Raw genomic sequence first — 27,998 nt, forward strand, 5'->3', positions numbered from 1 at the left:
CGACACTCGACGTCGGGACGCCACTGTCGAAGGACGCGTGTGACATTAATATGTAAAACAACTTTAGAGTTTATCAGTTCGATTATTTGAATTTTAACGTCACTTTTTTTTAATTTTTTTTTTTTTCGTCGGTTAATTTTTAATGAAGACGTTTAAATATATTAACATTTTAAAAACTGTGGGAAGTTTAATAAACTTTTAGTGCGACGGTGAAATTTTTTTTAAAGTGAATTTGTGATATTTTATGTTAATTATTTAAAAAATAATTAATTAATTTAAATATACATTAAAAATCTGTAGAAATAAATTATTTTTTTTTTTTAATTCAAATTTAAATTCAAAATAATTTTTTTTTTATTTATTAAAATTCATGTTAAATTAAATTTTTTTTTTTTTTCAAAAAGTAAAAACGAAAAATTATGGAATTTTAAAAAAAATGATAATTACAATTTTTTTTAAATTGGAATTTTTTTAAAATTGGAATTTTTTTTTCAATTCGCGGCTGACCAATGATGGGGATTTTCTACTAGTATTTAAAAAGACATGAGTTTAAATTTTTGAAAAACATAATTAATTAACTGAAATATTATCGTAGTAAAATAGTAAAATTAAATGTTCAACCTGACCCTGGTCTGAAGGTTTACGAACTCGAAAGATAGCCAGTATCTGAGGGCATTGTACCGGATGGGGGTGAATGACTAGAAGGGCGAGGTCTTTAGACACCCAAGAATAAGAATGCAGATTTTGCATAACGTCGCATAATTTTCTACTTCTTTTTTATTAAAAATTTTTTATTTTTTCAAAAATTTTCTAAAATTATTTCTTTAATTTTAAATTATTTTCTTTCATGTAGTACATTATCAAACAAAAAATCTTTTCGAATTTGAGTCAATAAAATTTCAAATTTAGAACCATTGCAATAACGAATTTAAATCATGGGTCGAGGCCGTTGATGATAATGTTAGTCTGCAATAAAAAAAAACTGCAGTTATAAAAGCCCTCATCAAATAATTCCGTGTGTTTATTATATATATATGTATATATATAATAAAATAAGTCATAGTTTTTCTTCAAGTCTTGAGTCATGACTAGTCAATCGATCCGTACTTAGGATTATTACGTGACACGTCAATTGTAACCAAAAGAATTTATTCTAATTTTTTTTTTCTTCATTAACATAAATTTTTTTTTTTTTTAATTATTATGACATATTGTGGTAATTAAAATTTTTATAAAAATGTAATTACAGTTTTTTAAATATTAAAAAAAAAATTTCAATTTTTGGCGCAATTTTTTTTTAATTATTATGACATTTGTCGTAATTAAAATAAAAAAAAAATTTAATTAATTTTTTTTAAATATTTAAAAGACTAATTTTAAATTTTTCACGTATAATTTTTTTTTTCATCCAGCTAACGAAGGAGAGACAATAAAATAAAAAAAAATAAATTTTTTATAAACGTTAAAAAAAAAACTTTTTTTAAAAATCAAAATTTAAAAAAAAGTGCAATGATCGCAATGACTCATCAACAAGCATCGAGAGGAAATTCTCACATGAATCAGTATGAAGAATTAAATGGAGTATCGATGACAAATGGGGGTATAAATGGTAGCGGTTCAGGTGCCGGTACAACAGGAGTCACAAATTCAACATCAGGAGTAGGAGTTACAGGAACAAATCAAAATACTGAGAATTCCGCAAAAAGTGTACAGGAGGCGCCACACCGCGAGGACAATCTGAAATCACAGAGCCGACGTATTGGATCGGCAGCAAAGACCGTCGGTAGCTCGTCGGAGAACGCGGTTGCTGAAAAGCACGTAATCGACGACGACACCGAGGAGGAGGAAGAGGAAGAGGACGAGGACGAGGACGAGGAGGATCATATAGAGGAGGACGAAGAGGAAGACGAGCAAGTAGTAAGAGAGCTAAGACGTGAGGGTAATATTAGTAACGGTACCACGAGAATGTCGACGACAAATGAAATGGGGCAAGAATTGGCGGGACGTGAGACGGCGCGTGGCCCCTCGTCTGCTATTCCAATGAGCATCGGGGTAGGGATGCCGTCAGTTGAAACTGGGGAATTTAGTGGTGGAAACGTCGCCACCGGAGGTGGCATGGGCGGCTACTGGAGGCAGAGTAGACCCTCCAGTCCCCGCATGCCGCCTCCTGAGCAACCGGAGTCCAGGCCAAAGAGCCGACACGACTCTATTGCTAATTCTACAATCACTACTACAACTAGATACAATAATCTTGGATATTGGAGAGCTAGACGTGTTACTTTTTATAAAAATGGAGATCCTTATTTTCCTGGTGTGGAATTTAGGTAAGTTTTTTTTTTAAATATTGTAATCAGTTTTGTTCTAAATTATTTTGATAATATAAATAACTACTTACTTGTTTTTGAAAAATATGACAAGTAAATAGTTAAAAATTAATTGACTTTTTTTTCTATTAATTGATTGATCAATAAGGGTGTAATTAAATAAAATAAATGTAGATTCAAACCTGGACGTGATATTGGATCACTGGAAGCACTTCTTGATCGGCTGTCTCTGCGTCTTGATCTTCCACGAGGTGCGCGTCATATTTTTTCGATGGACGGAGATAGAAAGCTCAATCTTGATGAGCTTGAAGATGGAGCTTCTTATGTCGTGTCTAGTTACAAAACATTCAAGGTAAATGTTAATTATTTAATTATATTTTTTTTTTAATATATATACATATGTAACATATAAAATAAATATATAATTAGCGATAGTAAAATTGAGGAAAAAATTTTTCAAATTAATTATCTATTTCGCGATATTTTTAATTAATAATACTAATAATTTATTATTAATTCTGTAAAAATTTCAGTCTTTTAAAATTCGAAATTTTAAATTTTAATAAAATAAAAAAATTATTAAATCATAATTATTTAGGATCAGTTTTTTAAATCGGGCTTAAATTAATATTACTCGTATATCTACATTGATAATATATAGATATACTGGCAATAATAATTTAAACCTGGATTAAAAATAAACCCAGTTTGAAAACCCTGCCCTTAATAAATTAATAAAAATAAAACCCATTGTTAATCTGTTTTAAATTAATGAGCCCGAAATTTGTGTGATTGGTGTCCGCACATCAATAGCACGAAATTAGCAGCATTTAAAATGAAATAAATAAAAAATAAATTACATCGCGATTTAAATTATAACATGTCAGTTTAGTTGAGTTTACGCGTCTTTTGTGTTTTCCGTAATTTAGGATTAGGCAATAATTGGTAATTAAATAGCCAATTAAATATCATTAAAGTAATAGTAGATATAAAAATATAAAATAAAAAAAAGTACTCGTGATAAAAGTTATCAACAATAATGGCTGAAAAATTATCATCATACTTTGAAAATAATAATAAAAGCTCATTTAAAATTTTTGAATGCTGTAATTTAGATAATAATAATCAAACTCCCAGAAGTTCACGTCGTGTCCAGAAGAAATTATTTCCTACCGATTTAAATGATAGAGTCATTGAACAAGTAAATTATTTTTTACCAAGTATTTATTATCTAAAAATCCTGTTTCAAATTTCTACGACAGCGTAATACAAATTCGTAAATTTCCTAAGCCCATTTTCCACTTGAAGCCTTCATATATTAAATATTTTTCTGCCGTATATATTTTTGTTCGATTAATATTCAAAAATGAGCATAAAAATTTGACTGCATAAATATGATAGGACAAGTTCTTAAATCATTTCGTATTTATAAATCAATATATCATATATATCATCCCCTGCTTCACAGATAAAAATCCTAAAATATATAACACACTTATTATTGTATATTTGCTTACATTAAGTATTGCACGCTTCTGTAATTTTGTAGGACACTCATACTTTTATCATAATTAGTCATCTGTACAGTAATCAAAGTGCCGCGACTATAATTCTATAAATTGTACATTTCGTGTACTAACTGTGTTTTTTAAAATATAACTCATAATAATAATAATTAGTGAATAATTTGATTCTTTAACTCATTTTCTTTTAATGAAAACGAAGAGTTAATATTCATGAGAAGTTCTCTCACGCTCTTTTCATCAATTGGCTTTTTTTAAGTTTGAATTTAAAATCCTCACCCTCTTTTTTAAATATTCTTGACATATATTATGCACGCAGACATATAAATTTGAATTTTAAATAAATTATTGTCAATTTATAAAGATATTATTCGCTGCGTATAATAACCTCTTGAATAAAAAGTTTAAATAAGTGTGAGTATGAGTGTTGATCTGGCCCAGATCAACTAGACGTAAAACAGGCCGCACGCAACTTAATGTTTGCAAAGAAGAAAGAAAGAGAAAGATAAATATAAGAATAAGAAATAAATATTATATGGGACAATTTTAGATTTACTAATTTATACTTCATGTTTTTTTAACCGATTACTCATTTAATAAAATAAAGATTTTTTTTTTTAATTTTTAATTCTTGGGTTTATTTAAAATTGCGGGAATTTTAAATTTTTTGAATTCTTGTATTCTGGATAAAAATTATTTTTTTTTTTATAAAAAATTTTTTTACTTTAATTTAAAAGATTTAATAAAATTTGAATTAATTTAAAAAAAAAAATGGCCGTAAAAATCAAATTTAAAAATTAAATTTTGAGAAATCAATTTTAGTATTTAGTCAAAAAAATTTAAGTAATAGCCAGTAATAGACATAAAATTTAATTAACGAAAGTTTAATGAAGAATGACCTGAAATGAAGATTTGCAAGCTTTTATGAGTTTGTAAAATGAGTTTGATCGTGATTGATCGTAAGCCTACACCCAATCTGGCAATTTGTTAGGCCAGGGTGTGACTAAAAGTCAATAATAAAGAATGCACCGGTTGCAAAAAAAAAAAATGCATGTCGTGGGATAAAAAATCTAGCTTTGATCAGGGTCAGGTCTTAGTAATCCATTTAAATGGGTTTGGCGTTATCACCCTTTTGAATTAACGACTTTACCGCCCTATTAAACCCTTCAATCTTATAACTTGCTCGTTAACTTCCAACCCCTTTTATTGACACTCGGAATTGGACATAATTTATTTTTTATTGTTTTTTAATTTTAAGTAAATTAAGAAAAAGGATTTTGAGGGAAAATGGGCCAGGGTTATAAAAAAAATTTTAATTAAAAATTTAAATATTGGCGGCTTCGTATTTAAAAAAAACATGTTATTTAAAAAGTGGTGTCGATTTTTCACAGTCACCTAAAAAATTTTGGTATCTAATTTTTTCCCGGGTATAATATGTAGTGTTAGTGGAGTGGGAGTATATATATATATATATATATATATATATATATATATATATATATATGTATATATTTTTATTGAAATTTAGTTAGTGCACGTGGTGATGAAAAGTCAACGGACAGAGGGGTAAATGTTAAGATAAGAGTGGGGTACGTAAAAAGAGGGAAAGGGAATTTTAATAGTGGGGAGTGTCTGACTTGCGCGATACTTATTCTACCTGAAGATTTATTTATCTTTTTAATTTTTTTATCTATACAGATAATAAATCGTGTTGATTTATTCGTAAGAGTTGAACCAATTGACAAAATAATAAATAGTCATTATATATATATATGTATAAATTTATAATAAACATATATTGTTTATTTAATTAATAATATCAATGATCTCTTTAATTATTTTAGAAAAAATTTACGCCGGTAAAAAAAATTCATTTCAAAATTGAACTTGCGAATTTGAGAAAATTCGAATTTTCAAATATTTTTGAAATTTAAAAAAAAAATTTGAGTTAAAAATTTTCAGCTGAGTGATTTTCAGTCACGTTTTTTAAAATTTTTAAACCAACAATACTTTTGAAAATTTAGCTGGTTTTTAAAATTTAAAAAAAAATAAAAACATTTTCAAATTCCTATGAATTTTTTTGAGTTTTATCAGAACTATCCAAGATAATGAGGTTAAAAATTAATTCAAGTTTCAAAACTAATCAATTGAAACTTCAGAACTGAATAAAATTTGCAAATTTTGATATGAAGATTTTTGGAAAATTTTTTTTTACGTATAGGAATAATATTTCTTTACTAATGAATTTTATGGGTAAATTATCTAAGTATGTGTGTTTGTTAAAACTCTTGAATCACGCATAAAAATTATATCAAAGCGCTGGAATGAATCACGCCGTTGAAGGGGAGAGTCAAAAGAATCTTTAGCAGTAGGGGAGGTCGGTTGGCCGGTCTTAACTTCCGTTCAAAGAGGTTTATAGAGGAGTGTACTATATAGTCGTATAGTTGTGTACATACAGGTGAAGAGTTGATGTAAGGCGCAGGACAACCGCAAGCCGAACTAAAGAGAGACCGTATCTCATTGACCGCCGGTCAGCGTCGGGGATCAATACATTAACTTGGACAATTTTACCTTTGCATTCTTTTAAATTTTGTTTATTCAATTGATTTTTTTTTTTTCAATTCTATTCTAATTATTACAGAATAAAAAAAAATTAATTGAAGGAAAAATTTTGCGACAGGATTAGAAGTAAGAATTAAAGTTTTTCATGCAGGACTACCCTTCAAAAGTTTCTTCCCCTTAATCGGCAGCTGAGTCCAAACAACACCTTTAACCACTTTTTTGAGTTTCATAGCAGACCCCGTTATAAGCCTCCGTTAAAATTACATAAATTATAAACTAACAATAGCAACAAAATATCTAAATTAATTATGAAAATTTACTATCGATCTTTCGCGGATAATAATTTTATAAATATTAAGTTAAATATTATTTATTAGCGATAATTGTAATGATTAATTACAATTAAAGCTTCTGTTACAATTTAAAAGTTTTATTGAGCATTATGTTGATCAATAACAATTATTATTATTATTACTTTCATTAATACCCTTGTCATTATTATTTTTTACATTACAATTATTATTTGTGTAAAAAGATAAGTATTTATTTTAGCGCTATAAGCACTAGAAAAATCGGGACATTGGCGCATGTGACAAAACGTAAATTTGACGTTTAAAATTATATAAAATAAACACAGGCTTATAACGAGTATTCGAGATCAAAACTAAACGCACGGAAGACTGAAATTTAAAAAAAATTTCCCTGTCCCCTAGACCTGGCTTATGACGAGTCGACTGTATGATTTTTATTGAAAAATTAATTTTTATCAATAATACAGAAGTACCGTTTTTGGCCACTTAGAAATTTTGAATAAAATAATTTGTAAAATACTCAACAACATAATTAACTTTTTTAAATGTGTTTGAATACACTATTGCAATGATATTTTTTTTAACACGTTTCCATTATTGAAAATAAAGTATTAAATGTCCAAAAATGGAGCAGTGGCCACAAATGGTACTTCTACCCTATTTTTTTTGTTAAAAATGAAAAGTTAAAAATTAAATAAGCATTCATGTAAAAGAAATATCACATAAAAAGTAATAATATATATTTAAAATAATAACAATAATAAAAAATATATAAATGCATTATTGCTTATCGGCTCGAAAGATCTTCAGAATAATAAAGGTATGAAATTGCGGTCGAGGAACTCAATAAGAAAATTAAATTTCATATTCCACTGCATAGTAAAATATATATAATGACTTTTGTGGTAATATATCTAGTAATATATGATTCGATAAATTTATTCGATCTATCTAGGAGCCATCCTTTTATTGTAGACATTAAATGTCTGCAACTTCTCTCTACATATAATATTTTATATGTATATTTTATTCATATACATATATATATATAATATTGTTATCATGTTTTATCAATGTGTGCTATAGTGCAACGAACGTTTTATTACTCTGGTAGTACAAGTGAATAGATTTACGTCATATCAAAGTCTAAGTTAATTGCACCTTTGATTATTTAAATGTTAAATTGTTAAGGTATACAAGGCAATTTATACATATATATGTATATATATTTAACGTTTATACAAAGGATGATACTACTGGTACGAGCATCGATGTCTCCGTTTATTATACGAACCCTATGCTTCCGTTTGTATCTCCAATAACATTTAATATTATTCATGCGCATGACAGTTTTACTGACTGACTGAAATATGTGACATTTTTTAATTTTTATCAATGCATTTATGTGGTTTTTAAATTCAATTGTGAATTTAAAGTTTCGTTAAAAATGATTTTAAATTAATAAATTTATAAATAATGAAGATAATTAACAACCAGGACCCAAGGGTGTCTATTGACACTTTAATGAGGTCCAACTTGGACATTATTAACGGTATAAACATTCAAATTAATTTAGGATAATTTCTAGTATGTATTAAAAATTTTAATTTTCCCGCGAAAATTTAAAAATTGTCAACAAAAAAAGTGTGATTGGTTTTTTGTAAATATCTTTGTAAATATTGAAATTTTGAAAAAATTATAAGAGACCTTTTTTGTAGGGCTTTAAATTCTCTACAAAAAAGGTACCTGGTATTTTTTTCAAAAACTCAATAGTTATTGAGATATTTTGAATTTAAAGTTTCTTGAGGTCTTTCAGATTTCATGCGTTCGTTAATAATTAATAAAATTTATTAATTTTACATGAATATTCCAATCGGAAGATTTTTTTAGATAATGTAGTATTTATATTAATGATACCGTATTCAAATTAAAAACAGAGATCAATGATGGTGATGGTATAAAAGTTTGAATAAATTTTCGAAAAATTATTAACGATCTTTAGAAAAAATATCTTATCATTTAAATAAATAATGTTACTAATTGCTATGCGTGACAATCTGTCAAATCAACACAAATTAATATTCAATCTTTGAATCTCTGCTTACGTGTCACGTTACACCCTCTTTTATTTTATAAACTCTACATACATAAACCAACAAAACTACGGTAAATAAAAAAAAAAAACATTTTAACGAGCCATTTTTTAACTTCCAATTAACCTCCATTACAGATGTTGCCTTCAAAATTTTTTATAACTCTATTATTATTGCACACTTAATAATTTAAAAGTTGAATAAAAATTCATAATAAAAGTAATGATTAAAAATAAAATGAGCGATTGAGGTGTGCAATTTTGAATTTTCCAAGATTTATTTTTTTACTTTTCATACGATTTGTACAAACTAGTTTTTAGGGTAAAGTTTTTAAAACCGTTCTGAATTTCTTTAATTTTTCAAACTTAATTCATGAAATTGTATTGAATTCTACTTTTGATTTTCGACAATGCTTGAATTTATAAATTTTTATATTCTGGGTTTTCATCATACATATATATGTCCAAGTATTTTAATGCGCATACAAAACAGAGACCTACTGATAAAAACCTGGTGAGTTGTACATGAATGTGACGATAGATGGAGTTTATAATTTTATTTAGTTCCTTTCTGAAGACTTGGGTTAGAGTTTTTATAATCCATATTTTCAGCGGTTTCAAGTACTCTAGTTTCCCTTCAATTATCGCATAAATCTTTCGCCTTTTACTAAAGATTTCCGTGGAGGGGAACAATTGATGAGTCTTATAAAAATTTTTTGTGTGCCCGGCGGAAGCTGGGCCAATAATAAACCCAAATACAATTATTGAAATATCTTATTACACCTGAAATTCTTTGGAAATTGTAAGTTCATTACAAAATCCTCAGTACTTGGTATTTTCGATTTGGAATTGTCCCAAGAATAAAAAAAACTTTTTTTTCTGATCCGCTATGGTGATTTGTCTACTCGTTCTTCAGTACCTATTACTAGGCCGTTAACCAACATCTACAATTGTTGAACATGTACGTTAACGTTATTGAACGTTGGCTGTTCATCAGCCGATCCACATGGTAACGGCTGGTTTAAGTGCGTCGGGATCTTTACAGTTCTTTATTTCCTCAGTGCAACTACACCGTATTCTAAGTTTAATTTTTATTGCCTATAAATCATGATTAATTTTTTCTATGATAAATTCCGTGCACAACTTTTAAAATAATTATTACAGTCGACTACCCGTTATAATATACTGCCCTAGTAAAATAGTTTTCTGTATCCGTTTATCTTGTATTATCTACAAAATCCAATCGTTTTTATTTTTACACGCAAACGTCATTAATATAAAAATCCCCTCGAATCAAAAAACATTAACAGGTGCTTTAATTTATTTTTTTTTTCTCTCACAATTTTTTTTTTCCCACAATTTTTTTTTTCTTATAGCAATTGTACAAGCATCTTATTTGCATTTAATCACTTGTACCACGATAGTACTAACATATCGTGTATCACGAAGAGACTTTTTGAACGACAAAAAAATATGATTTATTTGTTTTATATTATGTTTATTTAATTAAATACCAATATGTTAACCCTCGAATTTTTTTTATAAATTAACTATAGAAAAAAAAAATATTTATATATTTTAGGATCCACATCCTGTAATTAATTGTAAGATTACGGTATTAAATACTTGAGCTGTAATTTTAAAAATTTTCATATAACGTTAACATATTGCTCAAGTAAGATAAGAAACGTTGGGTAAGAAATTATTAAAATTTTATTCCCGTACTTGAGTAACATTAAATGACAGAGTGATTATATCGTTAAATTATACTCGTAATCTTACAATATTATTTTTTTTTTTAAATTAAGGCCAATATAAATTGACATATTAGCTATGTATCTAGTACACATGCTAGATTACATCTTACTAGTATTATAAATATTATGATAATAAGTAATTATAATAATAATAGTCACGACTTATTAAAAAAAGAAAAATTGAACAATATTTTTATAAAATTCATTAGAGAAATAGTGAATATTCGGTCTTTATCGCCGAGTGGTTAATGTCATTGCTTTCAAACCTAGTAAACAATGAAGCGCGGGTTCGAATCCTGGTGGTTGCAAAATGTCATATTTTTCTATATCTTTAATATGAAATACAGTCGAAGTCCATTAAGTCGGAATTTTCTGAATTTTCATTGACTCCCACTTCACTCTACGCTGTATCTAACCTCATATTATACATTTATGTGTCTATATATTTACATATAGATATAAGAGTGCATGTGTGTAGTTTACTTTTTAAAAGAGAACTAGCATTTAATAAATGGGAATTTTCAGGAAATTTACGCTTTTTCGTAAACTGTCCGAGTTGATGGAATTTAACGGAAAAAAGAAGTGGATTACGTTACGGCAGAGTTAGGGGAGACTAAAATTCCAAGAAAAATTTTCCCTATGTCCTCTGGACCAGGCTTATGACGGGTAGTCGGCTGTACATATGATAAAATTACGATATGCATATATATATGAAAAATAGGCGCTATTGTAAATAAAAAACTGGAAAAATTTCGAAAAATTCTGTGAAAATCACAGCTTCGAATAATAATTCTATCAAATCGAATTTTCAATAGTAAATTTCTCTTTGCTTGATAATTCAGTAAAACCCTTTGCTTATTATTTGAAACTAGTTTTTACGGTTTTTCATTCCAATGCGTTTATTTGTATAATTATTAATTTGGTTGTTCGAGTGATATATCTTAATTGCGAATCTCTGGCAATTAATTCTTATGTTAAAAAGAAAAATTTGAATATTAAGTTCATTTAATTAGAATGATGGATCACTACGTATAAATAATGAAATCAGATAAAGGTTGTATTAAAAATTATGTTCAGTGGATTATATAAAATAGGAAGACTTTTGTTTAGATCTCAAATGTTTAAACAAAAGTTGGCGTGACTTAAAATCAGTATATAGATGTACACGTCGGTGCAACATAATAAGTTGCTGTAACGTGTAAATAGACATTTATACAATATATGTATTTGTATGCATGTATGTATGTGTATTAAGTACCGCAGCAAGTCAGCATTGCTGTGACAGCGCGAATAAGACTTATTACTCGTTAAAACACGTGCATTAAGTCAAACAAGTTGCTTCATTACATCATTCCGCTTTTTTTTTGTATTGATTTTTTTTAATAATTAATTAATTTTTTGTTAAAAAATTATTATTATTATTATTATTATTATTATTATTATTATTATTATTATTATTATTATTATTATCATTATTATTATTATCATTGTTTTTGTAGTCGTCATCGTTGTTGTTGTTGTTGATGTTCTTGATCTTACTGCTGTTGTTGCTGTAGTTGTTTTTGCCCTTGTTTTTGTTATTGTCTTTGTTCTTGTCATTGTTGTTGTTGCTTTAGTTGTTTTTGTCCTTGTTCTGACTGTTGTTGTTTTTGCCCTTGTTTTTGTTATTGTCTTTGTTCTTGTTATTGTTGTTGTTGCTTTAGTTGTTTTTGTCCTTGTTCTTGTTATTGTCATTGTTGTTGTTGTTGTTGTTGTTGTTGTTATTTTTGTCCATGTTGCTATTGTTGTTGTTGTTGTTGTTGTCCTTGTTCTGACTGTTGTTGTTTTTGCCCTTGTTTTTGTTATTGTCTTTGTTCTTGTTATTGTTGTTGTTGTTTTTGTTCTTGTTGTTGTCCTTGTTCTGACTATTGTTGATGCTTTAGTTGTTTTTGTCCTTGTTCTTGTTCTTGTTATTTTTGTCCATGTTGCTATTGTTGTTGTTGTCCTTGTTCTGACTGTTGTTGCTGTAGTTGTTTTTGCCCTTGTTTTTGTTATTGTCTTATTTCTTGTTATGGTTGTTGTTGTTTTTGTTCTTGTTATCCTTGTTCTGACTATTGTCCTTGTTGTTGTTGTTGTTGTTGTTGTTGTTGTTGTTGTTGTTGTTGTTGTTGTTGTCCTTGTTCTGACTATTGTCCTTGCTGTTGTTGTTGTTGGTGTTGTCCTTGTTTTGACTATTGTTGTTGCTTTAATTATTTTTGTCCTTGTTCTTGTTATTGTCCTTGTTGTTGTTGTTGTTGTTGTTGTTGTTGTTGTTGTTGTTGTTGTTGTTGTTGTTGTTGTTGTCCTTGCTGTTGTTGTTGTTATTATTGGTATTGTTGTAATCATTTTTATTTAATTGCATCAATGTTTAATAATTAGATATAGTATGAATCATAATTAATATTAATTGTTGATTAAAACAATTAATTTAAAAAAAAAATGTAATTTAAATAAATGTATTATTTTTACGTGATTTTCTTTCAAAGAAAAAATTTATTTTCGTCCTACTTACATTATCGCAATGAAATAAAAAAATTTCAGTCTGGGTTATTAATTTTCATAATTATTATCAACCACCAATTAATTCTCACTCTTATCATCTATCATTTTTTTTTTTTTTTAATTATACTGCTGATATTGGTTGCATGTAAAAAAAAATCATAAGAATATAGTTTCATATTATTTTAAAATAAATAATCACAAAACTACATCATTGTTGATAAAACTGATCGATAATATTAAAAAATTAAATAAAAAAAATGATAATTATCATCAATTTTTTTTGGCGGATATATGAAATTAAAATTTTCAATCAATTGTCAAAAAATTTCTTTGCTTCAAATCTCTACCTCATATTTATAATTTTAAATTATATCAATAAATATTCTTTTTTTTTTTTTTTCAACAATTCAATGAAGTAAAATTTAAAAAAAAAATCCAATACTTGAATTTTTCAATTTTCATTGACCGAAAATAAGTAAAAGTATAAATTTTCATAATTAAAATATAAAATTAAAAAATAATTATCAAGAAATAAATCGTAGGTACACGACCGACAAATGCGTTAAAAGGTCAGGGGTTGAACACCGTTAGTGAACCCAATTGAATATTCTGTTTAATTTTCATTGTTAACTTGCTGCGTGTCGCATTAATTTTACCCCCAACTTTTTTTCCGTCCCAACTGATTGAATTATTCAATTGATTTAATTTACTCTCAAACGTATTTGATACATATATGTATACTTTTATTGCCATACTTGACATGTTTTCTATATCTTTCTCTGTCATCATCAAAGCTATTGTACACTCGAATGAAACAAACGGCCAATAAGTAGTGTGTGTAATGGCCTTGGCCTTGGTGCATGCTTTCGCGACATCGAGCAACTGGGATTTACGCCGCCCCAGGCAACGAAAAATGTAAATTACTCGCGACTGAATTAAAGAAGGGGTAGTTACTCTAGTCAACGACTAAACTGTGAATGGACTCGTCCTCTATACTATGTTTACTTAAATGTATACGCAGATGGACGAAGTCCATTTGCTGACTAAAACAATATTGATTTTCAACAAATTAAAAAACTTTGCTTCATTAATTTAGTTTCATTAACTACTTTAAGGTATTCATTATCGGATAAAATATTGTCTTATTTAAAATACTTCTTAATTTATTAGAATTTATGACAGTTCCCGGGTAAAAAAAATTATATATGATTATATACTAAAAGTACATATAATTATCTGCAACACCGCTGAAAAAATTATATATACTTCTATGTAATTATATATGATTATACCGAATTATATACAAACCACGAAATCATATATAATTATATATAATAATAATTAGATAATATATAATTATATGTAGCTCTATATAATTATACAGAGCTATTTTTCATATATAATTATATCATTCTATGTGATAGTATATATAATTATATAGGGCCATTTTTCATATATAATTATATGAAATATTATATATAATTTTTTTACCCGGGCTTGAATGATTATTATAATAATTAAATATAAAAATTATAATTTTTGGTGTAGAGTAATTTCATAAAATGTAATTAATATTTCATAAATTTAATTATGAAAACTCATCAATAAATTATCAATAATAAACCCATGTCCCAAATAGATGTTAACTCTAATTTTGACATCTACTTTTGGAAACTTTGAACTTGAAATATCTCCAAAGGTATTGAGTTTTTCAAATAACAATAAAAAACCTTTCTTGTAGAGAGTTTAATGCTCTACAAAAAAGGTCTCATACAATTTTTTGAAAAAGTCAATATTTACAGAGATATTTGCAAAAAACCAATCACACCTTTTTTGGAACACTTTTAAATTTCCAACGGAAAATTTTGAACTTTTTTTAAAAATATAAACATATTTTTTGAAATTTTAAATTTTTTATCGATTCTATATCAAAGTACATTTGTCTCCTAAAAATTTGCCGCCAAATTTGATTAAAAATTACCAAAGTAATATATATTTATTTGCAAAAAGTCGTTTTTTAAATTTTTCTCAAATTTCACTGATCAAAAAAATAATTTTGAATGAAATTTTTTAATTTTCACTTAAAATATATTAAATTGAAAACTATTTTTGATACTTTAAAAACTAAGCTCTCCTTTTATGAAAAATTAAAAATTTGAAAACTGATCAGAATTTTCTCGATTTGAAAAGTTGCAAAAAATTCAAAAACTTTCGGATAACTCTAAAGTTGACAAATAACTCGAAACGAATTATTCGATTAAAATTTCGAATCGAACAGTTAGATTTGATTCGATTCGATTAAAACCCGATTCGCACGCCCCTAATATATATGTACATATATATTGTAAAGAGATGGAAGGGATGAAAAGGAATCAGGGTGGTTTTGACCTTCACCCTGTGCTAATCCACTCAACTATTATCATACACAAAGAACATTCAAGTAAACGTTTACACTCATATATAAAACAAATATGTAATTGAATACATAATATCACTTTGAATCTTTAAATTAACATTTAATAGCTAATTAATAATTAATAAATATTTAAAAAAAAATTATGGTAATAATATGATTTAAAGAATGTATATGTACACATATATTTAAATCATTTAAAAGAAAACGATCGATTTCTCATGGTCACATAACAAATCTCAGGGTTAGAAAAAAAGTACAAGAGACTGGTCATAAAATTCTTGGCATTTTGCCTAAGCCTTCATACCATGCGTGCTTTAATACATATATGTCAATATATAATATATATTTTTAATATTATTTTAATGTTAAAGATCACACTAGGCTTGAATTTCTTTTTTATTATTATTTAAAATGAATTTTGTCTGGTCTAAAGTTCAAATTTATTAAGTTTTGTTCAAGGTCTTGTTATCATCGACGTTTTTGTGCTAAGGTGGATCCTCTTATCAATTATCTTTTATCAAGTTTAAATTAAATAAGGAGTGTCTTAAATTTGAACCAATAAATTTCCACTTGTCTAGTATACAGCGAATTTTAATTTAAAAAAATAAAATTTAAAGGCGGCCCATTTTATCTCAACGTCAACTTTTTTGAATTTCCAAAATAATTCAAATAATGAACACTTTAAAAAATAACTTCTTTTATTAAATTTGAAATTTTTAGGCGGGAAATTTAAAATTTTTAATTTTTCGGACTGATCAACTTGCCCCATATTTATGCAAACCGTAACTGAGTATTTTTTAAAATAAAAACAAATTTTTTTTTCTTATATGGACACTTCATTCAAAAATATGTAACTTTGTTGATATTGAAGGTAATTGACGTCCAATAATTTTTGGATTTTTTTCAAAACCATTGATACAAAAAAAAAAAAAATTTGAAAAATTGCACTCGTAGTTTTTTAAATTTCCTACCCGCGCATATTTTTAGTTTTTTTTTTTTGTCATAGATTTTAAAAAAAAAAAAATCCAAAAACGTTCACTATAAATTACTTTAACCGAACAAAAAAAAAAAATAATTTTTTGATTTTTTTCAAAACCGTTGATACAAAAAAAAAAAAAATTTGAAAAATTGCACTCGTAGTTTTTTAAATTTCCTACCCGCGCATATTATTAGTTTTTTTTTTTGTCATAGATTTTTCAAAAAAAAAAAAATCTGAAAACGTTCACCATAAATTACTTTAACTGAACAAAAAAAAAATAATTTTTTGATTTTTTTCAAAACCATTGATACAAAAAAAAAAAATTTGAAAAATTGCACTTGTAGTTTTTTAAATTTCCTACCCGCGCATATTATTAGTTTTTTTTTTTTTGTCATAGATTTTTCAAAAAAAAAAAAATCCAAAAACGTTCACCATAAATTACTTTAACCGAAGAAAAAAAAAATAATTTTTTTTGAATAACGTATCCTTATTGAGTATCCCACATACTCGAGAGCCCTTCAATCCTCCCCTTATATTCCACTCCCTATTAGCGGTATCCAAGTCACTACATATATGTATAAATATACATAAGTCATTGTGTAGTGGCCTTGGCGTGGTCTATCGTATCAGGGGCCGAGTCCAGTAGGGTGTAAGGTGGGTTAAGTCGACCAGGGCCCAGTGTATTATATATCCTGATGAAGGCAGGGTATCAGAGCATAACTGGAGTAAAGTCGACGTTGCTATAACGCTTTCTCCTTTCCTTTAATACCCAACCTACTAACAATTTACTAGCTCACTAGAAAATTTAACATCAGTCCTCAATCGGGCATCCAACAGTCGACAGCTCGAGTTTTCTGTCCCCACGACTTAGCCTCGTGACCAACAAATTGTAAAACAGGTCGTTGCGTGTTGAAAAATAAAATTACTCTTCAATTATTATTATTATTTTTTTTTTTTTTCATTTAATGCACGTAAAGTTTAAACTTTAGTGCAATAAAAATAAATACTGATAATAATAATAAGTAAATTAATTTAAATAATTATTTGTTGGAAATAAAAAATGAGTGGCTGATATATACATATATATTTTGTCTGTACTGCAGTGATCGTGGTATATATTGAGTCAGACAATTTTTTTATCATGTGATAAATATTTTTACTAATGATTTGATAAGTGGGATTTGTTTTTGTGTCTGTGATTTATGAGTTAGTTTTTTTTTTTTTTAAATTAAATAAATAAATATAAAGTGGACGGATGTATTTAAAATTTAAATTTTAATAAAATATTCACCATTGAGTCGCCAAGCTGTTCGTACCGTTCGGAGTTTGGCCGGGAGCCGGAAACGCCCGAGTCAACGGAAGATTCTTTGGTGGATTTTGATAGCAATTCGAGAAGATTTAGTACTGCTACCCAAAGTACATCCTGCTGGAACGGGTGTGATAGTTTTGTTGTGTTGATGAGTGACTCTTTTGAGGTCATTTCGCTGCCGGCCGATATGCTCCAGGTGGATATTCTGAAAAAAATTTACGACGTTAGAAATCATACTCGTTAGCAGTCTCATAATTTCTTTGATTTATTTTTTTTACAATAAATTATAAAAAAAAAAAACATTTGAAAAAATTGCACTTGTGGTTTTTTGAATTTTCTACATGTGCATTTTTTTGGTTTTTTTTTTTCGTCATTGGTTTGGTGGAAAAAAACATCCGAAAATTGGCTGTTAATTTCAGGATACGTTAGAATAAAATTAACAATTTTCGGTTTTTTTTTTTTCAACAAATTAATTAAAAAAAAAAAAAAAACTAAAAATATGCATGTGTAGAAAATTAAAAGAGCTGTAGGTGCAATTTTTTAAAATATTTTTTTTTTTTTAATTTATCGTTTCTAAAAACGATAATTATTAGACATCAGTTAACTTAAGTGTCATAAAAATTTTAAAAAATAAAAAATCGAGAAAAAAAAAATAAAAATTATAGAGCCGTAATAAAATTTATTACTGGCCAAAAAAGGTGGAGTTCCACTTCTGCATATTTATACCTTTCCGCTGTATAAATTAAGAATTTTTAAAGAAACAGAATCACTACAAAAAAAAATTTGACAAATGTCAGATTTCAAAACGAAGGAATTTGAAAAAAAATTTTTTTTTAATAGATGTAACTATATTTACTGAAGTAAGAAATATAGTTTTTAAAGAATTTTACAAATCAATGAAATCTGATCAGATTTGAATGATATAATTTTTTTAAAATTTTCGCGGGTTTTTTAAACATAAATATAAATAATAAATTTGTATTATAGCCGGCGAGCTACGGGAAAAAGGGCAACACCTGGTACACACCACCAGGAGGTGTTAGTAGGGCTGGAGCAGGAGGCGGATGGCAAAGTCGACCCCCAGCGGTAGCGAGTCTCAGCAGAAAAGCTTCAATTACTGAAGAAGCGCCACCCCCAGGGGGTGGAAAACCCTCCTCCGGTCGGGTTATTCGTATTGTCAACAATCTTGACCATACTGTCCAGGTAAATTAAAAAAAGTAAATAATTATAGAGGGTAAATTTATATAAAAAAGTTTATAATTTATAAAATAATTTTGGTAGTGTCGTGTACTGTTGAACTTAAGGACATCGCAGCCTTTTGAAGAAGTTCTTGAAGACCTGGGCCAAGTGTTGAAAATGAACGGGGCCAAGAGAATGTTTACAGTCTCAGGACAAGAGGTCAGTTGTAATAAGAAAACTTTTTTTTTTATATTTCAAAACATAGGTCGGGTTTGTAGATAGGGCTGGGGCAAGTTGGTCAGTTTAAATTTGACAGTAAATTTTTTTGGTCCTTTGTTACCTGAATTATTTTATTGAGAATTAGAAAAAGTTGACCATGAGGTAAAATAGAGCGACGAAAATGATCAACTTACCCCATAATTTTTACAAATTTGACATAAAAAAAAAAGTTTTTTTTACTCAAAAATGGTCTGATTTTACAGCTGAACTCTACCAAAAATTTTGTGTAATTTTCTCCTTTATTCTCATATATTTATATATGTGTGCGTGTATTTATATGGTAAATAAAAAAAAAAATTCCTACAAAAAGATATAGACATAGCAGTAGTGAAAGTACGCGATTAGTCAGCCAGACAAATTCGTCGTTGATAATTTCACTTAAGATACGAGATTTTTGATAACCACTTTAATTAATTTCTTTATTCAAATTACCCTTAACTATTATTAATTTATTTCATATCAAAACTACAATTTCTCCTCATTCTTATAATTTTATTTTCACTGAAAATTTGAAAGTATAAATTAAAAAATATCAAATATCAATTCCCTTTGATATTTTATTTAAATTACGCTCCAAAATATTCATAAAAATTTCAATAAAAAAAAAAAATAATATTCATATTTAATACCCAATTATTTTAATTAATCATAAATTTCTATTACATATAAATTTGAAAAAAAAAAAAAAAAAATAATTATAAATTATATTTTTCCTGAAAATTATTTTATAGTTGACTGGCGAAAGTTTTATCATTTATTTATGCTAATTAAAGAAGACGCGGCAACGGCATCGTCCTTATACAAAAACAGTTTGAATAATGTTATTCATAAATATGCATGTGGCCCTTGGCTTAACGTTTAGAGGTGGAACAGAAACACGTATATATATTTTAACATATATATATATCAATATACGGATGGAATAGAGTGAAAAGCAAAACCGAGGCGTGACGACCAAGACTCTCAATCGGGGTCGACTACTTTACTCGTTTATGTGAACGAGAACTAGATGGAATAAGGTCGCGGCCTGACAAAAGGCGAGTAATCTAATCAGCGCAATTGTTAGATTTACCAGGCAACCTTATATTAGTAATTCTTATCGTTATTATTCTGTACACTTTATTATGCGATCTATTATAGAACTCATTACCGAACAATGCGTGTTTCTAATACATATGTTTATATATAATGTATATTATTATAATATGTAATAGTATGATCTATTAATTTGTAATGACTTTTTTTATATAAACCGAGATCTCAATAATCAGTTTGAATCGTAGATCAAATTATCGAGATAAAGAAATTTTTTTATTTCCGGATGTAACGTGAGACATTTTTCGGAGGGTGGCGCCGGAATTTCTGATTTAATTTATTGGATAAAAATGATTACACTTTTACGTGATAGATTTTTTATGTTAATATATATATTAATGAGTTTTAGATACATTTTTGTTGTAATGGATGACGTAATTGTTACGTTGATTATTCGAGGTAGATGTAAATAGGGTGATAAAGATAATGAAAAAAAGGAGGAAGATAAAAAGGTCAGAGTTTCATCTGGCTTTTAGGTCAAAAAATATGAATTACAAATTGACCACTTGGGATTTTACGATTGAAAATTTGCTTAGTTAATTTTTTTTTTTTTTTTATATGAAATATTAATGGTTACAAAGTTGGTGTGGGCGAAAGTTTACTTTAGTTAAAGTACACGGGAAGGAAATTGATGAAATGGCGGCAATAAATTAGGGAAAGTACCCGAGTGTTGTGAGAACGTGTCCTAGTAAAGGGTGACGTAGAAAAGACATAAGGGCCCGTACATTTTTTTTAGTCGATTAATTTTTTCATTGAAAATTTCGGAAAATAAAAATTTTTCTCAATTTTTTTTAGTACGAATTTATGGTTCCCTGAGTAAATACTGGGAACTATGAAGGAAATTTTTTTTTTCTTAAATGGATTTTTTATTGAAAAGTATAAGAGTTTAAAATACAATTTTTTTTTAATTTGTATTTTTTTTATAAGTTCTTATGATTTCTGGATTAGGGACGTGTGTAAATAAAAGGTGGAAAAAGTTCGAGGTCAAAATTTGAAACTTGAGACAATTTCGAATTCCTGTTATACTTTAATACGAAATGAAAATTTTACGAGAACGTTTTCGGAAAATTTATTTATTTCTTACTAAATTTCTCAAATTAAGCTGAAGCTAGCGGCCAGAAATTTTTGCGTGGCCGCTACTTATTTCGGCCGCTAGCTCCAGTTTCATAATTTCTCAAATATGAAAAAGTTCGATTTTTCCGGACTTTTTTCTAACTTTTATAACGACGAAAACTAGTGGAAATTTAAAATTTTTGTTATTCCCGTCACTCAAATGGAATTTTTTTTCAATTCAAAAAAAAATTCCAAATCAGAAATTTTGAACTTTCGTACTAATGAGACTCACGGAAAAATTTCTTGAAAATTGAAAATTCTGGCCATCAATAAATGGCATTTTTATACTTGAAAAATTCAGTAAGAAATAAATAAATTTTTCAGGAACGTCCTTGTAAAATTTTTATTCCATTTTCCAATTCCACCCTAGAATTTTTTTCATACCCGGCAGAATTCCAACCACGTTGTCTTTTTTTCAATTAATTGATAAAAATTTAATACGCTAATTGTCTGAGAACGTTCTTAGATAAGAAAAGTTACAATAATTTAAAAAAAAAAATTTTTTAAAAGGTCCGCAGCTTTTCTCAATTGAGAAATGAATTTGCTGATGTGGATACATTTTACCTGGGAACTGGAGCATCAATGGGTATTAGCGGTGCCTCAATGGTAAGCTCATCCCCAGCTCGTAGATCGCGATCTCGTGGACCACCGGCATTACAAATGTCTGGAGCTAGTGAAGATGTCGTTCGACAACGACGTGCACGTAGTAAAAGTCGTCCACGTGCCCTTTATGCCGCGGATTCTGAAGTCGTACGAGTTAATGGTAAACCTGAAAATAGATAAATTATTCCTTTAATTAAAATTATAATTCTTATGTTGATTAATAAATAAATTTTTGAAATTAGATTACAGTGTCGTCGAAGTACTGAGAGAAGAACCAGCCCGCGTAACAATAAGAGGATTAAGGCGGTCGTTTTATCCTCCATCGCACTTGCCTCTGGTTGACAATTCACCTCCTGATAAAAAACTTCAACTCGAGTGGGTCTACGGATACCGAGGGACAGACACCCGGAGAAATTTATGGGTTTTACCAAGTGGAGAACTTTTATATTACGTCGCAGCTGTTGCTGTTCTATTTGACCGCGAGGAAAATACGCAACGTCACTATATTGGTCATACAGAAGACATCACTTGTATGGAGATACATCCAAGTAGAGAACTTGTAGCTTCTGGACAACGTGCTGGTAGACATCGCAAAGCACAACCGCATGTTCGTATCTGGTCCACGGAAACTCTTCTCACGCTTTATGTTTTTGGAATGACGGAGTTCCAAATGGGAGTATCAGCCCTCGCGTTTTCCCAACTTGTAAGTTTTAGTTTTAATATTTCGCGTGTCTGTAATAGAACATATGGAAAATTTTTCTGAATTGTCTGTTATTAAATATTATTTGTTATTTGACAAATAGAATGGAGGAAGTTATGTTCTTGTTGTTGATTCGGGACGAGAAGCCATCTTATCTGTATGGCAGTGGCAATGGGGTCATCTTCTTGGAAAAGTTGCGGTAAATTATTATTATTTATTATTTTATCATTTATTTTTACACTGTAGAAAAGCGGTGTTATTAACTCACACTGGTAAAATAGTGATAAATGGTGTTATCCAACCGGTGTTAAAATGGTGTAAATAAGAAGTAAATTAACTCCGATAAGAGCAAAGGGATGTAAGTATAAGTTAATTCCCATAAAATTATGGTAATCTTTTCTACACTAATATGGTAAATATTACTATATATTACAGTAATAATTACCATTTATGATAATAGTTACCGTGTATTATCGTAATAGTTAATTATATGATAGTAATAATTACTATGTTATGGTAACTTCTGATATAGTATATAGTAATAGTTACCACATATTACGGTAATAGCTACCGTATACTATGTTAATAGTTATCATATGTTAGGGTAAAAGTTAACATACATGACGGTAATAATTACTATATATTATGGTAACTTATACTATAGTATATAGTAATGGTTACCACACATTATGGTAAAAGCTACCGTATACTATGGTAATAGTTACCATATGTTAGGGTAAAAGTTAATATATATGACGGTAATAATTACTACATATTATGGTAACTTATACCATAGTACATAGTAATAGTTACCACATATTACGGTAATAGCTACTGTATACTATGGTAATAGTTACCGTATATTAGGGTAATAGTTACAATATATGACGGTAATAATCACCACATATGTTATTGTAACTCTGCCATAGTATATAGTAATGGTTACCACACATTACGGTAATAGCTACCGTATACTATAATAATAGTTACCATATGTTAGGGTAAAAGTTAACATATATGACAGTAATAATTACCACATATATTATTGTAACTTCTGCCATAGTATATAGTAATGGTTACCACACATTACGGTAATAGTTACCGTATACTATGGTAATAGTTACCATATATTAGGGTAAAAGTTAACATATATGACGGTAATAATTACTATATATTATGGTAACTTATACTATAGTATATAGTAATAGTTATCATACATTACGGTAATAGTTACCGTATACTATGGTAATAGTTACCATATATTAGGGTAAAAGTTAACATATATGACGGTAATAATTACTATATATTATGGTAACTTATACTATAGTATATAGTAATAGTTATCATACATTACGGTAATAGCTACCGCATATCATGGTAATAGTTAACATATATTAGGGTAAAAGTTACCATTCATTATGTTAATAGTTATCCTACAGTTAAAACTATTACTGCAGTATGATGTAATATTTACCGTGGTAGTATAGGAATAATTACTGTAATGACATAGGTAATATTTTCATACTTTCATAGAAACATATAGATAGGAATTGGTACTATAATTTGTATGGGTGCTATTCTTATAATCGATATTTCAAAAAAACTTACTACCATACGATATAGAAACCATTTTCAAAATGCGTTATAATTTTTACCATTAATTTCTCCCATGTAATACGTCATTAAAATTACGAGCTTATCGTTAGTTGATATAAAAAAATTACTTTTATTTTTACACCTCTTAACACCGGAAACATTTTAACACCGTTTTCAGGATTTATTTTAACACTGGGGTAATGTGGGCTTACACGTTTTCCTACAGTGTAAATAAATTGATAAAAAAATTTATGTAAGTAAATAATTTTTTTTTTTAATTATTAGACTCTACAAGAAGATTTAACCGGAGCAGCGTTTCACCCCCTAGATGACAATCTTCTAATAACTCACGGTCGCGGTCACTTAACATTTTGGAACCGTCGTAAAGATGGATTTTTTGAGAGAACTGATATCATTAAACCAGTACGTTATCAAAATTTTCATTTTTTTTTTTTTTCAAAATAATAAGAATGTCTCTTTATAGCCATCGAGAACTCACGTTACAAGTATTCAATTCGAGCAAGATGGCGACGTAGTAACAGCAGACAGCGACGGATTTATAACAATTTATTCAGTGGATGCGGACGGCGCTTATTTTGTTCGTATGGAATTCGAAGCCCATAATAAGGGTATAAGTTCTCTAGTAATGCTTTCCGAAGGTACTCTATTATCCGGTGGTGAAAAGGATCGTAAAATAGCTGCTTGGGATTCGCTACAAAATTACAAACGAATTACCGACACTAAGGTAATTTTTTAAAATAAAATAAATCTTATCAATGGAAGTAAATATCATCAGAATACGGAAATCTTAAAATATCTCAGTAAATATTTAAGTTTTCAAAAAATTACAAGAGACACTTTTTGTAGAGCTTCAAATTCTCTACAAAAAAGGTATCTTATACTTTTTCAAAAAACTTGATATTTACTGAGATATTTTGAGTTCAAAGTCAAAACCCAAAAAAAATGTTACAATTTTTTTTTTTTTGCTATCGTAAATCGATTGAGAGACAATTATTCTTAACTTGTGACCTTTGCAAACTGATAATTTAATATTTTAGCTGCCAGAATCATCAGGAGGAGTACGAAGTATTTACCCACAGAGACCGGGAAGAAATGACGGAAATATTTACGTCGGAACAACGCGTAATAATATCCTTGAAGGCTCGTTGCAACGGCGATTTAACCAAGTCGTTTTTGGACATGGAAGACAACTTTGGGGACTCGCTGTTCATCCGGATGACGAAGTATTTGCGACTGCGGGGCATGATAAAAATATCGCGCTTTGGAGAAGACACAAATTGCTTTGGACGACTCAAGTAATTTTTTTCTACAATACTGCAATAAAATTTCTGATGTACTGGGATATTTTTTAGATTTAATTGATCATGTATTATCATTATTGATTTATTTAGGTTGGATTCGAGTGTATTTGCATCGCATTCCATCCATTCGGTGTCGCTTTGGCAGCCGGTTCGTCTGAAGGTCATCTTCTTGTACTAGCAGCTGATACCGGAGCTGCAGTAGCGACTCTCCGCGTTTGCGGTTCACCTTTATCGTGTATTGGATATAATCCAAGTAAGATTATAGATAATAGAAATGCTACTAATCGATTACACGAGATCGGGGCAGAATATCTGAGCGCGTAATTCTATTGTGATTTTACAGCCAATGAAATTCATCTTTTACTATTTTGAATAAACCCGTCATTATTTTGCTATAATTTTTACTTTTAAAAATTTCCATTCCGGAGCACAACACAAAAAAAAAATAAAAGAATTTTTTTACTTGTAATTTTAAAACAAAATTTTACGCCAAATTCTGTTTTGCTAAAAAATAAAAAAAAAATTATCTAAATATTTAGTGTCTCATTTTACCCCAAATTATTAATGTTAATAAAAAATCAGCAATAAACTTAAAATAATAAAAAAGTTTTCTTCTAAAAAAATTAGAATTTTTTAATTTTTTACCAAAGTCTTTTTGCCCCGGTCTCTCTTTTTTTTATGCATAAAATTTTGAACTAATTTTTTTTTTATTATTATTTATGTAGCGGGTGAAATAATAGCAATGGGATCACAAAATGGCAGCGTCTATTTATTCCGTGTGTCTCGCGACGGATTTTCTTACAAAAAGAGCAATAAAATTCGCGGTACCCAGCCATTGGTTCAACTTGATTGGAGCTCGGATAGTAGATTCTTACAAACAGTTACTCAAGACTACGATCTAGTTTTCTGTAAGTATTATATTTTATTTTTTAAATAATTTTATTACTATTCTTAATAATAATCTGTCTCTACTAATTTTTTTTTCTTTTGTTTTAGGGGATGTTAAAGCTCTACAATCTGAGAAAAGTCCGATTGTTATGAAAGATGTCAAGTGGCACACTCATAATTGTACTGTCGGCTACATGGTTTCCGGTATATATATTTATTTTAATTTCTTAATGGAGAAGGAATGTATCAAATGCCTACAATATATTTACGTACATTGGAAATTCTTACGGCTACCAAAATTTATTCTAGTTCTATTGCCTATGGAAATATTAAATATGTAATTTAATTGCGAAAAAAATAATTGCAGTTCTATTGCCTAGAAAAATAATTCATGATATTTGATTGATTGCTATTTAATTGTGAACCCAATCAAAGAAATTTCTAATTAATGTAGATGCTCCTGATTTTCCTAAGAAAATCTTGTACTTGAGGAGAAATGATCAACAAAGACCGATCACTTGATAAAAAAAAGACGATTGATTTGTAAAATATGAGAACCGCGGTAGTCTTGACAAAAGTATAACTCGCCCGGTCCATAATAAGACACTGGGTTGAATCTCATAGTCGACTTAGGGAATCACCTGATCAGCTCACTAATTTCTGATAGAAAACTCTGTCAAGTTTTACAGTTGCTATTGTCAAGACTACCGAGGTTCTGATATTTTTCAGACCAGCTGCGTTGTTTTTATCAAGTGATCGGTCTTTAACGTTGATCATTTCTCCTCAACAAGTACAAGATTTTCTCAGCAAATAAATCAGAAGCTTGTCTACATTAATTATGAATTTCTTTGATTGGGTTCACAATTAAATAGCAATCAATCAAACATCATGAATTATTTTTCTACGCAATAGAACTGCAATTATTGTTTTCGCAATTAAATTACATATTTTATATTTCCATAGGCAATAGAACCGTAGAATAAATTTTAGCAGCCGATCAGTAAAAATTTCCAATGTACGAAAAAATATTGTAAGCAACTGAGGCCTTCTCTTTATTAATTACGTACTCATTCAACTTTTCTAATTTTTTTTTTTAGGCATGTGGAACAATCGTTACTATCCACTGACGACAGTGATAACGACATCAAGTCGCTCAGCAGCTCATGATATGCTAGTGAGTGGAGATGCCGAAGGATATTTAAGACTCTTTAGATTCCCATGTACCAGCGCAAAAGCTGAGTACGTTGAAGAAAAAGTTTACAGTTCACTTGTGGCATGTGCTAGATTTTTATACAACGATCAAAATGTTGTAACCGTCGGTGGTACTGATGCAGCTCTCATGCTTTGGGAATTAGTAGACGAATAAACAAATAGATAAATAGTTTTAAAAAAATTTTTAAGTAAAATATAAAATATATATTGTCAAACTT

The 27,998-nt window shown here is 28.5% G+C and overlaps 1 protein-coding gene and 1 non-coding gene across 2 annotated transcripts; both read left to right on the forward strand.

Annotated features, from left to right (window-relative positions):
* Positions 1-1,518: 1,518 nt before the first annotated feature.
* Positions 1,519-27,934, forward strand: LOC103570152 (echinoderm microtubule-associated protein-like CG42247). The gene is made up of 15 exons (XM_053741729.1): positions 1,519-1,948; positions 2,057-2,324; positions 2,499-2,676; positions 18,781-18,996; positions 19,075-19,191; positions 21,970-22,222; positions 22,305-22,765; positions 22,866-22,961; positions 24,644-24,781; positions 24,843-25,103; positions 25,417-25,674; positions 25,771-25,933; positions 26,406-26,588; positions 26,677-26,772; positions 27,666-27,934. Exons 1-15 carry the CDS (start codon positions 1,519-1,521, stop codon positions 27,932-27,934), a joined length of 3,387 nt encoding a protein of 1,128 aa, XP_053597704.1.
* Positions 9,434-9,553, forward strand: LOC128668685 (U5 spliceosomal RNA). Its single transcript, XR_008404337.1, has one exon. It is a non-coding gene; the product is annotated as a U5 spliceosomal RNA (small nuclear RNA).
* Positions 27,935-27,998: the final 64 nt, after the last annotated feature.

The sequence above is a fragment of the Microplitis demolitor genome, chromosome 9 (genome assembly GCF_026212275.2).
Source record: "Microplitis demolitor isolate Queensland-Clemson2020A chromosome 9, iyMicDemo2.1a, whole genome shotgun sequence".
NCBI classification, from domain to species: Eukaryota; Metazoa; Arthropoda; class Insecta; order Hymenoptera; family Braconidae; genus Microplitis; species Microplitis demolitor.

Excerpts from the sequence above, each read along its gene's own strand:
- LOC103570152 (XM_053741729.1), top strand. The coding sequence starts at position 1,519 with ATGACTCATCAACAAGCATCGAGAGGAAATTCTCACATGAATCAGTAT. Across the intron at positions 2,677-18,780 it reads CTAGTTACAAAACATTCAAG|CCGGCGAGCTACGGGAAAAA; the intron begins GTAAATGTTAAT and ends TTTGTATTATAG. Across the intron at positions 22,223-22,304 it reads TGAAGTCGTACGAGTTAATG|ATTACAGTGTCGTCGAAGTA; the intron begins GTAAACCTGAAA and ends TTTTGAAATTAG.